The sequence below is a fragment of the Coregonus lavaretus genome (genome assembly GCF_964263955.1).
Source record: "Coregonus lavaretus genome assembly, chromosome: 34".
Lineage (NCBI taxonomy): Eukaryota > Metazoa > Chordata > Actinopteri > Salmoniformes > Salmonidae > Coregonus > Coregonus lavaretus.
Window position 1 is genome coordinate 32,446,520 of NC_140021.1, and position 14,431 is coordinate 32,460,950.

General features: G+C 45.3%; 1 protein-coding gene and 1 pseudogene across 2 annotated transcripts in view; one reads left to right on the plus strand and one right to left on the minus strand.

Moving 5' to 3' along the window:
- The first annotated feature begins 1,436 nt into the window (after positions 1 to 1,436).
- LOC311108921 (elongation factor 1-alpha-like) lies at positions 1,437 to 3,419 on the plus strand (annotated as a pseudogene). Its single transcript has 6 exons — positions 1,437 to 1,493; positions 1,788 to 2,014; positions 2,113 to 2,209; positions 2,296 to 2,552; positions 2,771 to 3,036; positions 3,227 to 3,419. The product of its transcript is annotated as an elongation factor 1-alpha-like (transcript).
- A 272-nt stretch (positions 3,420 to 3,691) lies between these two features.
- Positions 3,692 to 14,431, minus strand: part of LOC311109173 (arf-GAP with SH3 domain, ANK repeat and PH domain-containing protein 1-like) — a 77,736-nt gene continuing 66,996 nt past the window's right edge. Inside the window, exons 23-31 of the mRNA XM_084152007.1 lie at positions 13,711 to 13,818; positions 13,279 to 13,513; positions 11,762 to 11,830; positions 10,633 to 10,770; positions 8,136 to 8,214; positions 7,942 to 8,006; positions 7,314 to 7,816; positions 5,219 to 5,341; positions 3,692 to 4,983 (exon numbers count right to left, since the gene is read on the minus strand). Coding sequence (XP_084008133.1) covers positions 4,909 to 4,983; positions 5,219 to 5,341; positions 7,314 to 7,816; positions 7,942 to 8,006; positions 8,136 to 8,214; positions 10,633 to 10,770; positions 11,762 to 11,830; positions 13,279 to 13,513; positions 13,711 to 13,818 — 1,395 coding nt within the window. The 3' untranslated portion in view covers positions 3,692 to 4,908. The remainder of the gene's footprint in view (positions 4,984 to 5,218; positions 5,342 to 7,313; positions 7,817 to 7,941; positions 8,007 to 8,135; positions 8,215 to 10,632; positions 10,771 to 11,761; positions 11,831 to 13,278; positions 13,514 to 13,710; positions 13,819 to 14,431) is intronic.

The window sequence follows — 14,431 nt, forward strand, 5'->3', positions numbered from 1 at the left end:
AAGACATGTTTGCTTAAAAAATGAACACAACATAGTTGAGGGTGACTCCTAAACAAATAATACATAAGTCTAAAGTGGAAAGGAAAAAAATAATTAGGCAGCATGAAGCCTACATCTCAATTCCATGTAAATTAATGTAGCCTACATTTTTACGCAATAAAAATAATTCTGCAAATTTTCTCATCGATGAAACATTTGATCTCAATACAGTTTTCTGTTCCCAAAACTAGAATCTGTTAACGAACAGAGTGGACTAAGTTTTGTAGACTTTACCCTTTGCTAAAGTTTAAAAAAAATGCATTGTTTAGAAGGAGTGCAAAGGCAAATTGAGTTATTGCACATGCGCACTTCACAGAGTAGGCGTTTCCTAACGGAAATATGCAAATGTATGCTACAACGCGCCAATAGGATCGTGCAAGCTCGTGCTTGGCTCTGCCCACCTCCTTGCTTGTTCTGCCCACTATGACTAATTTGTTCCCATTTGAAACGACGGGCTGTGGTCTATCTTGGTTTAGTTATAAAAAATCTTTGCCGCAAGATCGTGAGACTTCTGGGAACGCTTGTGAAGGAGACATAGCAGACCAGGCTGGGGTTTGGCAAGCCAATGAGAGAAGTGAAAGATTCTGCCTTAGTTGTTAGTTTTCTTGAAATATAAAGGCAAAACCTAGATTCTAGACAATGTTTTATTTATTTTAATATTTTTACTTTTACCCATTTTTCTCCCCAATTTCCTGATATCCAACTGGTAGTTACAGGCTTGTCCCATCGCTGCAACTCCCCTACGGACTCGGGAGAGGCGAAGGTCGAGGGCCATGCGTCCTCCGAAACACGACCCTGCCAAGCTGCACTGCTTCTTGACACACTGCTCGCTTAGCCCGGAAGCCAGCCACACCAATGTGTCGGAGGAAACACCATCCAACTGGCGACTGAAGTCAGCTTGCAGGCGCCCGGCCCGCCACAAGGAGTCGCTAAAGCGCGATGGGATAAGGAAATCCCTGCAGGCCAAACCCTCTCCTAACTCGGATGACGCTGGGCCAATTGTGCACCGCCTCATGGGTCTCCCGGTCACTGCCGGCTCTGTAGTGACTCCTCAAGCACTGTGACCCAGTGCCTGAGACCGCTGCGCCACTCGGGAGGCCTGTCTTAAGTAGTTGAACCTTGTGGAAGTGACAAACTGACACGTTTTAATTTTAGTCTAAAACAACTTTATATCAAAGGAGTGCCTTTGATTTGACAGCGCGATTCGGAGAAAGATGACCTTTATAACCGATGACGTATTTCTACGCATGAGCTTAGCTAGCCAACGTCGTCATGACATCGGCTACAAGTGTGATCAGGGATTTATTTTGGAGAAGCAGTTTTAGCCTATCTTCAATCTGTACTGTCTTTGAGTTAGCGAGTCAGAAATGTCTGAGTTTCCGAGTTCCAACTAGCACATGAACGCGGCAGGCCATCGCGATTTCATCAAGAATATGATCACTGGGACATCACAGGTAAGCTGTGCATGGTAGCCTGGGGGGGTTTGCAGTTTAGGCCAGGGATGGGAAACTCCAGTCCTCAGGGGCTGGTGTGGTGTCACACTTTCCCCCATCCCTAGCAAACACAGCTGGTTAAACTAATTGCATTCTAAGCTGAAGATCATGCTTAGTTGATTATTGGAGTCGGGTGTGTTGGCTGGGGCAAAAGTGACACCATAGGACTAGTTGCCCATCCCTAGTTTGGACCAATGTGAATGATTGGTCTTGGTGGTAACCTAATCTTGTGCCTTTGTTCACCATTCATTCCAGGCTGATGTTGCCCTTCTGGTGGTGTCTGCTGTCAAAGGGGAGTTTGAGGTGGATGTGACTGAGCCAAGATGGATGTGACTGAGCCAACATGCAGCCAGAAGCGTTTTGGGGAAGTGATCCGAAGCGTGAGCATTTTCCTCAAAAGAATCGGCTACGATCCCACTGCTGTGCCATTCGTTCCGATCTCGGGCTGGACAGGGGAGAACATGTTTGCCCTATCTCAGAATGTGAGTGGTTTTTGATAGAATTCATCATTTCAGCACATTTAATTTACAAAGATGTATTTGTCTTCAATGCATGAGCTTAACCCTCTTCTGCTGTGTAGATGTCCTGGTTCAAAGGCTGGAAAGTCAGGAGACTGGAGGGGCATGCAAACGGGAGAACTGGGAGGCTGCCCCTGCAGGATGTCTACAAGATCGGAGGTGAGTGGTGGCTCAAGATGCCTACAGTACATTTGTCACTTTCCCCAAAAACGGAGTAGTTGTACTCTCTTCCCTCTGTGCTGCAGGAGTGGGCACGGTTCCAGTGGGGAAGATCGTGACTGGGATTCTGAAGCCCGCTATGATCCTGTCGTTCTCCCCTGCCAAGCTTACTGCAGAGGTTAAGTCCATTCAGATGCACCACCAGGGTCTGGAGATAGCCGGGCCGGGCCACAACGTGAGCTTCAACATCAAGAACGTGGCTGTGAAGAACCTCTGCCGTGGAGATGTGGCTGGCAACACCCAGCATGACCCTCCCTCTGACGTCAACAGCTTCGTGGCACAGGTACGCATATGACCGTATCACTAGCTGAACTTGGCAAATATAGCGTTGCATGTGATTGTCATATTACTTAGCGCTATATTGTCTGAATGTACTGATACGTTGTCAAATCAGACAATCTTCCCTGGTATAGGATGTTAATTTCTGTTCCCTACTAGCTGAGAACTTTGGACTATGCTGTAGCCCAGTGCTGTGCTCATTTAATTATTTACTTCCCACAGCTCATAATCCTGAACCATCCTGGCAAAAATCAAGACTGGCTACTCTCCTGTACTGGACTGCCACACCACCCACGTAACCTGCCGCTTTTCAGAGCTGAAGGAGAAGCTTGACTGTCGCACAGGGAAGAAGCTGGAGGACTTTCCCCAGACCCTGCAGTCTGGAGACGCTGCTACTGTCAAGATGATCCCCAACAGACCTCTCTGTGTGGAGAGCTTCTTCACCTACCTTCCTTTAGATACACTACGCTTCTCGACATCTTTTCAGGGTAACATCACTGGCAGTGAGCTTGGAACTGGTAGCTTTTGCTGCATAACATTTTTCTAGATCAATGTTTTACTAGCACATGGCTTTCCTTCATGTACATGTCTGATCTTAACAAATGGCTGCTTGTTCAACAGATGCTCCCCATCTAGACTATGGCTGACTTTGGTAATTGTATCTGTTCCTTCCCTCAGGTCGGTTTGCAGCAAGGGACTTGAAGCAGACTGTTGCTGTGGGAGTCATTAAGACAAAGGCTCAAAGATGCATGCACAGAAATGCCGAGTCTCAAAATGAATAAATTGTATTTGACCAGTTCTGTTATGAAAAGAGCTTGAAGATAAAGCATTACGTTGACTGTGTATGAAGTTGCATTTAGATTTGACTCATCTGGAGTGACTTACGGAATTGAATGGCCTGTTGAGGTTTAGACTGGAATGTTTAAATGTGCAAAAAGCTTCAGACTGAAATAAGTGTTTTACTTTCCCTGTTTCACTGATGTTCTGTACATTTGTGGCAAATCTTGTGCGACTATTCCTTTAGAAGTGACTACATTAGTGTTAGTTTCTATACATACTGCTTTGCATTGGTAAAATTAAGGCAGCAGGGTTTAGTGACATTATTCTTACTATTGGCATATAAAGAAGGCAAATGATTCAAATCCATTACAACAAAACACGTTTAATACAATGGCATGATTGGGGTTGATATTCCTTTACATGGAGTGTAAATCAGAGGAATTAGTCAATGGGGTGAAGGGTACATCTATCGGTTTCCTCTCTGCAATGACCCGTCCGAAAAGTACTGTGTTCTAAGGATAACACTTGGCTAGGTAAACTTGATTTCTGCTTGACTGCCTCTTTCTGGATGGCTTTAAATGTCAATGCCGGCTTAATCTTAGTTTGTCTCAACAGTGGCACTCGTGACTCCTGTCCCGTGTATAAATCCTGATTTGACGTAACCCTGTATGGGTTTGAAGTGTAATTGGACATTTGTTCAAATCTCTCCCTAGGCCATCTGAGAACACTCACCAATTACTGCTTAGACTGCCCTCGTTGACCTTCCCATGTACTCATGAGTGTGTAGCTATCAGAAGTGGTTCTTCAAACCCTGAGTGGCTTTTTTTAAAATAGCCCTGCTCAATTCCAGTCATGTTTACACAATGCACAGAAAGGTCTACGTAGTAGGGTGGAGATGACTGGTCGCACAGTGAAACGGTGTTAGGAGTAAACTACTGGAGATCTGTGAGGTTCCACAGGGGCTTCTGACATCCCACCATACAGTAGCAGCAGGTGTGATACTGAATACATGTGCACACAAAGCGAACAAGGAATACACAATTAATACTTCATGAGTTATGGTAGGTCACAGTTGGAGACATGAGAATCTCTCTTCAGTCTAATGGTGTCTCCAGAAATGCAAGCAATGATATCAGTGATGACCACCAGTAAAATGATTACAGATAATATTCAAACACGGCTGCCCTGATACTTGGTTATCTGGCAGGCAGAGAGCACATGTATGATTGTACATGTTTGTACAATAAAACATGGATAGACACACACACAGAAATATATATACATACATATATACACACAGTAACAGCATAAACATAGACTTTAGGGTAAGTGCTAGGTTTTGAGAGTGGCTATGACAGCCATAGGCCATGCTCTAAGGTTAAGATAATACTGGTAAGAATACTCATTTTATTTACAACATGGATGTGCTCAGCATCCAGTGGCTAGTTGAGCCTACTTGGGTTTCTTCATTGTTTTTTTCTTTAGCAAACTGGTTTCATATGTTGTTACAGTAGTTATTTACAGAACATGGATACTTCTAGGGGTGAGGGTGGGGGCTCAGTGCAAGCCTTGTCTGGCTGTCAGTCACTTAGGATGTGGACAAAGGACATTGGGAACGCCCCTTTCCTCTCCGTCTGCCCTTCAATGTGGCCGATCTGAAAGGAAACAGAGAGAGAGATAATGTGTTAGGTGAGGGGAACCGCACTGGACAGTAATGTTCAATGTTTAGCCTGCTATAAGGTCTGTTTGACTGTGTGAGTACGGCAAAGTTGTAACTAGTTAAGGTAACACCAGTGAGCCTGCTAGGTTGTAACTAGTTAAGGTAACACCAGTAAGGGTGTAACAGTTTAAGGGTACCACCAGTGAGCCTGCTAGGGGGCCGTTACTCACCCACCACTCCCCGTCCTCCTCTCCTGTCACTATGATCACCTCTCCCTCCACAAACGTCAGCTCGTCATCGTTGTCAGCCTGGCAATCATAGATAGTCTTCACCCGCCGAGATTTGGTCTTCCCCTAAACACACACATGAACATTACCAAAATGTCACCAGAGACAAGTCAATAGTATGTGGACTGGACTGGTTGACAAAACGTTCTGTGTTGTGACCCACCAATTAACAATGCCACCACAACCCTGTCTGTGGTCTCAACCCAAGAGGAACTGGCCACAACCCACCTGTGGGAACCCACTACTATTTGCGGAACTACCTACAGTGGCTTGCGAAAGTATTCACCCCCCTTGGCATTTTTCCTATTTTGTTGCCTTATGACCTGGAATTAAAATTGATTTTTGGGGGGTTTGTATCATTTGATTTACACAACATGCCTACCACTTTGAAGATGCAAAATATTTTTTTTTGTGAAACAAACAAGAAATAAGACAAAACAATAGAAAACTTGAGTGTGCATAACTATTCACCCCCCAAAGTCAATACTTTGTAGAGCCACCTTTTGCAGCAATTACAGCTGCAAGTCTCTTGGGGTATGTCTCTATAAGCTTGGCACATCTAGCCACTGGGATTTTTGCCCATTCTTCAAGGCAAAACTGCTCCAGCTCCTTCAAGTTGGATGGGTTCCGCTGGTGTACAGCAATCTTTAAGTCATACTACAGATTCTCAATTGGATTGAGGTCTGGGCTTTGACTAGGCCATTCCAATACATTTAAATTTACAGTCATTTAGCAGACACTCTTATCCAGAGCGACTTATATGAGCAATTAGGGTTAAGTGCCTTGCTCAAGGGCACATCGACAGATTTTTCACCTAGTCGGCTCGGGGATTAGAACCAGCGACCTTTCGGTTACTGGCACAACGCTCTTAACCACTAAGCTACCTGCCGCCCTAAATGTTTCCCCTTAAACCACTTGAGTGTTGCTTTAGCAGTATGCTTAGGGTCATTGTCCTGCTGGAAGGTGAACCTCCGTCCCAGTCTCAAATCTCTGGAAGACTGAAACAGGTTTCCCTCAAGAATTTCCCTGTATTTAGCGCCATCCATCATTCCTTCAATTCTGACCAGTTTCCCAGTACCTGCCGATGAAAAACATCCCCACAGCATGATGCTGCCACCACCATGCTTCACTGTGGGGATGGATGGTGTTATCGGGGTGATGAGAGGTGTTGGGTTTGCGCCAGACATAGCGTTTTCCTTGATGGCAAAAAAGCTCAATTTTAGTCTCATGTGGTCAGAGTACCTTCTTCCATATGTTTGGGGAGTCTCCCACATGCCTTTTGGCGAACACCAAACGTGTTTGCTTATTTTTTTCTTTAAGCAATGGCTTTTTTCTGGCCACTCTTCCGTAAAGCCCAGCTCTGTGGAGTGTACGGCTTAAAGTGGTCCTATGGACAGATACCCTCTTTGCCTGGGCCGTGAGTTTTGGTGGGCGGCCCTCTCTTGGCAGGTTTGTTGTGGTGCTATATTCTTTCAATTTTTTAATAATGGATTCAATGGTGCTCCGTGGGACGTTCAAAGTTTCGGATATTTTTTTATAACACAACCCTGATCTGTACTTCTCCACAACTTTGTCCCTGACCTATTTGGAGAGCTCCTTGGTCTTCATGGTGCCGCTTGCTTGGTGGTGCCTTTCAGAACAGGTGTATATATATTGAGATAATGTGATAGATCATGTGACACTTAGATTGCACACAGGTGGACTATTTAACTAATTATGTGACTTCTGAAGGTAATTGGTTGCACCAGATCTTATTTAGGGGCTTCATAGCATATGCATGCACCACTTTTCCGTCATTAATTTTTTAGAATTTATTGAAACAAGTTATTTTTTAAATTTCACTTCACCAATTTGGACTATTTTGTGTATGTCCATTACATGAAATCCAAATAAAAATCAATTTAAATTACAGGTTGTAATACAACAAAATAGGAAAAACGCAAAGGGGTTGAATACTTTTGCAAGGCACTGTAGATATTACTCAATGATACCAGAAAAGCGCTATGGTTTCTGCTGTGTGTCCTTGAGTGAAATTTACCGTGTTGATCTTCCGGGGCAAGGGCACTGGTGTCTCTGGAGCACACGCCGGGCTCCCATTGGTGTCCTCGCTGCCCTGGGGAGACGGGCTCTCCGTCTCTGCCTGTTGATTGGCCACCGGTGAGTCGGGGGACTGGGGCTTCGGTGCAGGCTCTCCTGGGGGTGGTCTCGGAATGGGCAGATCTGCTGCCCCTGGTTTCGGATGGCCGTCTTGGGAGAGCTGAGGCTTGGGGGGTAGGTCTTTGAGCTGGGGTTTGGGCGGTAGGTCCCCTAGCTGGGGTTTGGGAGGGAGGTCGGAGAGCTGGGGCTTGGGGGGCAGTTCTCCAGGTTTAGGGGGCAGTTCAGAGGGCTGGGGTTTGGGGGGAAGGACCCCTAGTTGGGACTTGTCGGGTATGATGGCTTTTGTTAGGCATTCAGGTCCTGGAGGGGATTTCTGGAGCACCTCAGGAGGCAGGCCGGGTTTGTCCATAGACGGGTGTATGGTGTCGATCTTACGCAGTGCCACTAAGAGAAGAACCAGGACAAAGGTACTATATTAAACATATGCTGACTCTAATGCTGGGCGGTAAGCCACAAATAAGGTGTTCCCACCTTCAGTTTTAGGCATTGTTAATCACATTTCAATGTACCTTTCTGAGGTAGTTTGGGTAGAACCCTTGGACCAAGTGTAGACTTTGTGTTGCTAGAAGTAGTACTAAAAAACAGATGGTTATATGAAGTTAATGAAACATGACCATCAGATCAGAACTCTCTGGCTATCATACGTAAACAATATTCTGGAAAATATTCTAAATGCCTGCATCAAAAATGGATGTCTATGTACCTTTGCTGCTGTGAAATTCCCTCAAACTTGTTGGATAAAGGTGACATCTTGTTCGCAGGAGGAGGGGTGGAGTCACTTCCTGAAATATCGAGATGGTTGTGAAAGATGGAAATATGCTGCCCCATATCACCCCAAGTCCCCAAATAGTCACCTAAATAAGCACAGCTTGTATGTTTGATTTAATTCTCCTGATTCAATTATTATAATAATTAATTATCATTATTTATGATTCTTATGTAAAAGTATATTGATATACAGTGCATTCAGAAAGTATTCAGACCCCTTCACTCTTTTCACATTTTGTTACGTTACAGCCTTATTCTAAAATGGATTAAATTGTTTTTTTTCCCCTCATCAACCTACACACAATACCTCATAACGACAAAGCAAAAACAGGTTTTTAGAAATTTTAGCAAATATATAAAAATAAAATACTGAAATATGACATTTACATAAGTATTCAGACCCTTTACTCAAAACTTTTATTTTTTTTCTGGGGGGAATGGCAGCGATTACAGCCTCGAGTCTTCTTGCGTATGACGCGACAAGCTAGGCACACCAGTACTTGGGGAGTTTCTACCATTCTTTTCTGCAGATCCTCTCAAGGTTGGATTGAGAGCGTCGCTGCACAGCTTTTTCAGGTCTCTCCAGAGATGTTCGATTTGGGTTCAAGTCTGGGCTCTGGCTGGGCCACCAAGGACATTCAGAGACTTGTCCTGAAGCCACTCCTGCGTTGTGTGCTTAGGGTCGTTGTCCTGTTGGAAGGTGAACCTTCGCCCCAGTCTGAGGTCCTGAGCGCTCTGGAGTAGGTTTTCATCAAGGATCTCTCTGTACTTTGCTCCGTTCATATTTCCCTTGATCCTGGCAAGTCTCCCAGTCTCTGCCGCTGAAATACATCCCCACAGCATGATGCTGCCACCACCATGCTTCACCGTTGGGATGGTGCCAGGTTTCCTGCAGACTTGACGCTTGGCATTCAGGCCAAAGAGTTCAATCTTATTTTCATCAGACCAGAGAATCATGTTTCTCATGGTCAGAGTCCTTTAGGTGCCTTTTGGCAAACTCCAAGCGGGCTCTCATGTGCCTTTTACTGAGGAGTGGCTCCCGTCTGGCCACTCTACCATAAAGGCCTGATTGGTGGAGTGCTGCAGAGATGGTTGTCCTTCTGGAAGGTTCTCCCATCTCCACAGAGGAACTCTGGAGCTCTGTCAGAGTGACCATCGGGTTCTTGGTCACCTCCCTGACCAAGGCCCTTCTCCCCCGATTGCTCAGTTTGGCCGGGCGGCCAGCTCTAGGAAGAGTCTTGGTGGTTCCAGACTTCTTCCATTTAAGAATGATGGAGGCCACTGTGTTCTTGGGGACCTTCAATGCTGCAGAAATGTTTTTGTACCCTTCCCCAGATCTGTGCCTCAACACAATCCTGTCTCGGAGCCCTACAGACAATTCCTTCGACCTCATGGCTTGGTTTTTGCTCTGACATGCACTGTCAACTGTGGGACCTTATATAGACAGGTGTGTGCCTTTCCAAATCATGTCCAATCACTTGAATGTACCACAGGTGGACTCCAATCAAGTTGTAGAAACATCTCAAGGATGATCAATGGAAACAGGTTGCACCTAAGCTCAATTCCGAGTCTCATAGCAAAGGGTCTGAATACTTATGTAAATAAGGTATTTCTGTTTTTTATTTTTAATAAATGTGCAAACATTTCTAAAAACCTGTTTTCGCTTTGCCATTATGGGCTATTCTGTGTAGTTCGATGCAAAAAAATAATATTTTTATCTATTTTAGAATAAGGCTGTAACGTAACAAAATGTGGAAAAGGTGAAGGGGTCTGAATACTTTCCGAATGCACTGTACTATAACTGGTATACAAATACAAATATAGTGCTGTACCCCAACATGCAATTTTTATAGTAGAAGAGAGTAGAAGAGGTAGGGGGCTGAGCTTTCCATTAGATACCATTATGGACTATTTTGAGGTAGCTGTACGCTAGGGATCTGGTATTCCTCAGGTAATAATCTGCATTTTCTTCCATACTAATGCTATTTGAGGGCATTGTCTGACAGTATGAGGAGACCGTAATATGCTGTTTGTATTTCAACATACAAAAAAAATGACAGACAAGACAAAAAAATAAATAAATAAATTGATCTGACATCTAACATTAACACATTCCACAGGATTGCCATCACACCACAAAATGACCAGGCTGTGTCTGTGTCATTCATGAACAGCACTGACACACTCTGGTCATGGGGAAAATCTGGTTGGAAACCTCAATTCTAGGCCAGATATGGGTAACTCTGGTCCTGTAGGGCCTCAGTGTGGGTGGGCAATTAGATTGACTGGGCTGGACCAAAGGCCCGCACACACTGCGACTCTCCAGGACCAGAGAGTTGAATGTATTATGGATCATGTCCTTATCTAATAAAGACGACCAAGCAGTATTCAGATGTGTCTGCTTGGTTCTGGCCCACAGAGGGAGGACTCACCCCCGGATATACCCCCTCTACTGTGGGAGAGCGGGCTGGGTGGGTCAGACAGGGTGCGTTTGTGCCCAGGGGGAGGGGGCGGAGGCCTCTTCTTGGACAGGGTGGAGCTGCCTCCAGGGGTGAGGGTGGAGGGAGGAGCTGGAGGGGTGACAACATACAAACGCATGCAGTGAAGGGACAGGCGATGGACAGGTGTCATTCATTCGGTCACCTGGGATACCAACAGGAAGGTGAGGGGCTGGGGATGGTAGTTTGAGAGGGAGGTGACTTGCCATCAGGACAGGGTTCAACAAAATTGTTGGACAACGTGGGGGAGATATGTTAACACAACATCAATACAGGTAAAAAACAACATACCGGTGAACAGAGAAAGGCCCGAATGGGAATACAGAGAAGATGGACAAAGAACAATGTATATGTATGTGTCGTTTTGGGGGTGTTTTTGTATATTTTTGGGTGGGTGTACACCACAAGAGGTGGGTGGCATCTTAATTGTGGAGGAAGGACTCGTGGTAATGGCTGGAGCGGAATCGGTGAAACGGTATCAAATACACCAAACGCATGGTTTCCAAGTGTTTGATGCCATTCCATTTACTCCATTCCAGCCATTATTATGAGCTGTCCACCCCTCTGCAGCATCCTGTTGTATACACACTCCTGAGATTTTCAGACCTACAGTAAGTTACCCCAAAGCAACTAGTTCCATTCCCAGCAGTGTGTGAGCCTGGAAACAGACGCTAGAAGAAAGTGGCTCATAGAGATCTCAGCCAGTCAGAGAGGAGAGTCAGGCTGCATCCCAAATGGCACCCTATATCCTACCTATATAGTGCACTACTTTTAGACCCCATAGGGCTCTGATCAAAAGTAGAGCACTATATAGGGAATATGGTGTCATTACGTCAGCTATGATAACACTATACAGCTCAGGGGAGGCGACAGGTCACAAAACGTGATTAAACTGTGTGTAAGCAAATAATAATTAACCACACTTTTACAGTGCCATTGTTAAAAGTTTAAGACGCCAACACCCATATTTTACTGGGAGGTGAAGTGCTATTAGTGCCACTGGGCAGCAGAAGTACACGGGCCGTGAGCACAACAGGACAAAATGTAATAACTGGATATTCACTGATGTATGGTCGAGTGCCGGCCAGAGTGGCGTAGTGCGAGTGAGAGCCGAGGAATGCCAAATGCGGCGCTGAAAGAGAAAGAAAGGAGAAAAAAAGAGAGAGAGAGATGAAGAGTGTGGGAGAGAATCTATGTCAAGCTCAGAGAGCTTCTCCCACACACTAGTTTGCATTTGAAATGAAACCCTATTCCCTATGTGGACCTTGGTCAAAAATGTGGTCAAAAGTAGTGCACTATATAGGGAATAGGGTGCCTTTTGGGACGTTGGCAATATAAAGCAGCCGATAAAATCTTATCAGTGACAAGCAAAGCAAAAGAGGAGAAATTGCACCAGCAAATGCCTAAGGGGCAAGCAAGCCACTGAAAAAGAGAACTGTGGGTAAAATCTCTTGTGGGTAAAAAGAAGTCGCTGTTTTTCTTCACTCCACTGAAGTGTATTAGCGTCAACAACGTAGTCCACTGTATTGTAACAAGGATATAGTCGTTTGTATTGGCTTCAACGATGTACTGTATTGTAAGGATAGTGATTAGTAAACTGTGGTGTGAGTGTTTGTGTTCTAACTCCTGTCTTCAGGGAGGGATGTTATGGTTCATTATAATTGTCCTGACTGCTGGTTGCCTCCAGGAGTCTGTTTATATACTGTCAGGTAGTGTTGATGATCAGGAAGTGTCCTGGTCTTCGTCCCAAATGGCACCCTATTCCCTATATAATGCACTGTTTGACCAGGGCTCATAGGGAATCACACAGGGCTCTGGTCAAAAGTAGTGCACTATGTAGGGACTAGGGTGCCATTTGGGACGCAATCCTGGATTCCCATAATGAAGCATTAAAATGATCAGCCTGGTGTATTATCCTATCTGGCTGTGTGCGTCTCCACTTTCCCTTTCACCCCCGCCTCGCCTGCAGCTGTGGAGCCATCATTTCCCGGGAGGTGCCTTGCTTGTGTAAGCAGTCTATATGACAGCCGGTTCCCACCCTGATTGACAAATTACATTCCTCTCAAGGGTGTGTGTGTGTGTGTGTGTGTGTGTGTGTGTGTAAGGTTGAAAGAGAGAGAGAGGGAGGAAAAGACTAATAATCTCAGCATCTTGGTTAACTAGTGTTATGATAACAATGTTTTGTAACAGAGCAAAACAGTTAACTGTATTACTGTGTTATTCCTGAGTACTGGTGTTAGAGATAAGAGACAACTTGCAAGTCTCCATACATGTAAATGCTAGCCAACCAGACAATACTGGTGAGTATCCAATGAACATTCCACAACTGGCCACACAACCTTTAGGACATTTGCATTTCAGGTAGAAATGTGCATGAACATCAGTGCAAAAAGAGGAGATTGGTCAAACATGATCTCGTTATATCTGTACAGATCTAGGAACAGCTTCCCCTTTCCCCATTCCTAACCATAACCATGAGTGGGGAAAATGCAAAACTGACCAAAGATCAGCGTCTAGGGGCAACTTCACCCTACACTGATAAAAGAGTCTGGGCCCTGGCCAATCACAATCAGGTCTCACCTTTGCCCTGGTTCCTGGGGGGCAGGGGGGGGGCGTCGGCCACGGGGGAGGAAGAGGAAGTGAGGTCGGTGGAGACTGAGTACATCTGGTTGGTGAAGGCGCTGTAAGACATGCGCTGCTGCTTGTCCCGGTGGCTGATGAAGCCCGGCAGAGACAGCTTGTCATGGGGAGACATGCTGGACGAGTGGCAGAAACTCTGGGGCCGCGGGGAGCGGTCCTTCTTGATGGGACTAGGCTGCAGACAGAGAGGGGGAGAGAGAGACAACAGGTGTCAACTTAGAAAAGTGTCAACTTGGGAACATTGACTTTCACGTAGGCCTAAATCATGCATTGATGTCAACGGGAGATTGGCGCAAATATTTCAACTCTGCGTGTGGATTTCAAGTTGTGTGCTATGTCCAGACGTGTGTGAACGTGAAGTCCCAGTCTGACCTTGTCATCCAGATCGTCATCGCTCTCGTCCATCTCCTCAAGCCTCAGGCTCCACGCATACTCCACGTGGATGTGAGGGTAAAACTTTCCCGCTGCAGCCTGCAACAGCTGGGGGACACACACAATCACACACACACACATTTTGATTACTTTATTTGGATCCACAATGAAACAATAAAATACAGAGGAGGACCTAAATGTTTAAAAGTTCATACAAACAAACACACCGCGATTATACTCCACAAAGCATGTCAGTCGAAAGGGACTATATTTTAACCAACAATCTACCACAATGAATAGATGACATCCAACATTAACAAGATTGTTGTTCTCCGTTATTTTGATGTGCAAAACATATATGAATATGGAGGGGTGCATCACACAGAGCTTTTGGAAGAGCTACGGAAGGAAATTGAACGTGACGAGAGTGAGGATGAATTAACTGTGATGGCAGGTGTGGTGAAGACCGCTGAGCTTGAGCCTCGTCCTGATGATGACAAAGATTAATCTGGCCCAGTGGGAGTGAGATTTTTGGAGAGAATGGGTCCTTGCCTTCTGGCAGATCCATATGTGGTGTCAGGTTGGGTGGAGAAGAGGTTGGGGAATGTTGGGTCGGTGAAAGTGACTCGAAGTGGAATCATGTAGATGTTTTGTGTTTTTGCCGTCCAGAGGGAGTATGTGCTCCGCACCACGACTGGGAACAAGAACTGTGACTTGCTTT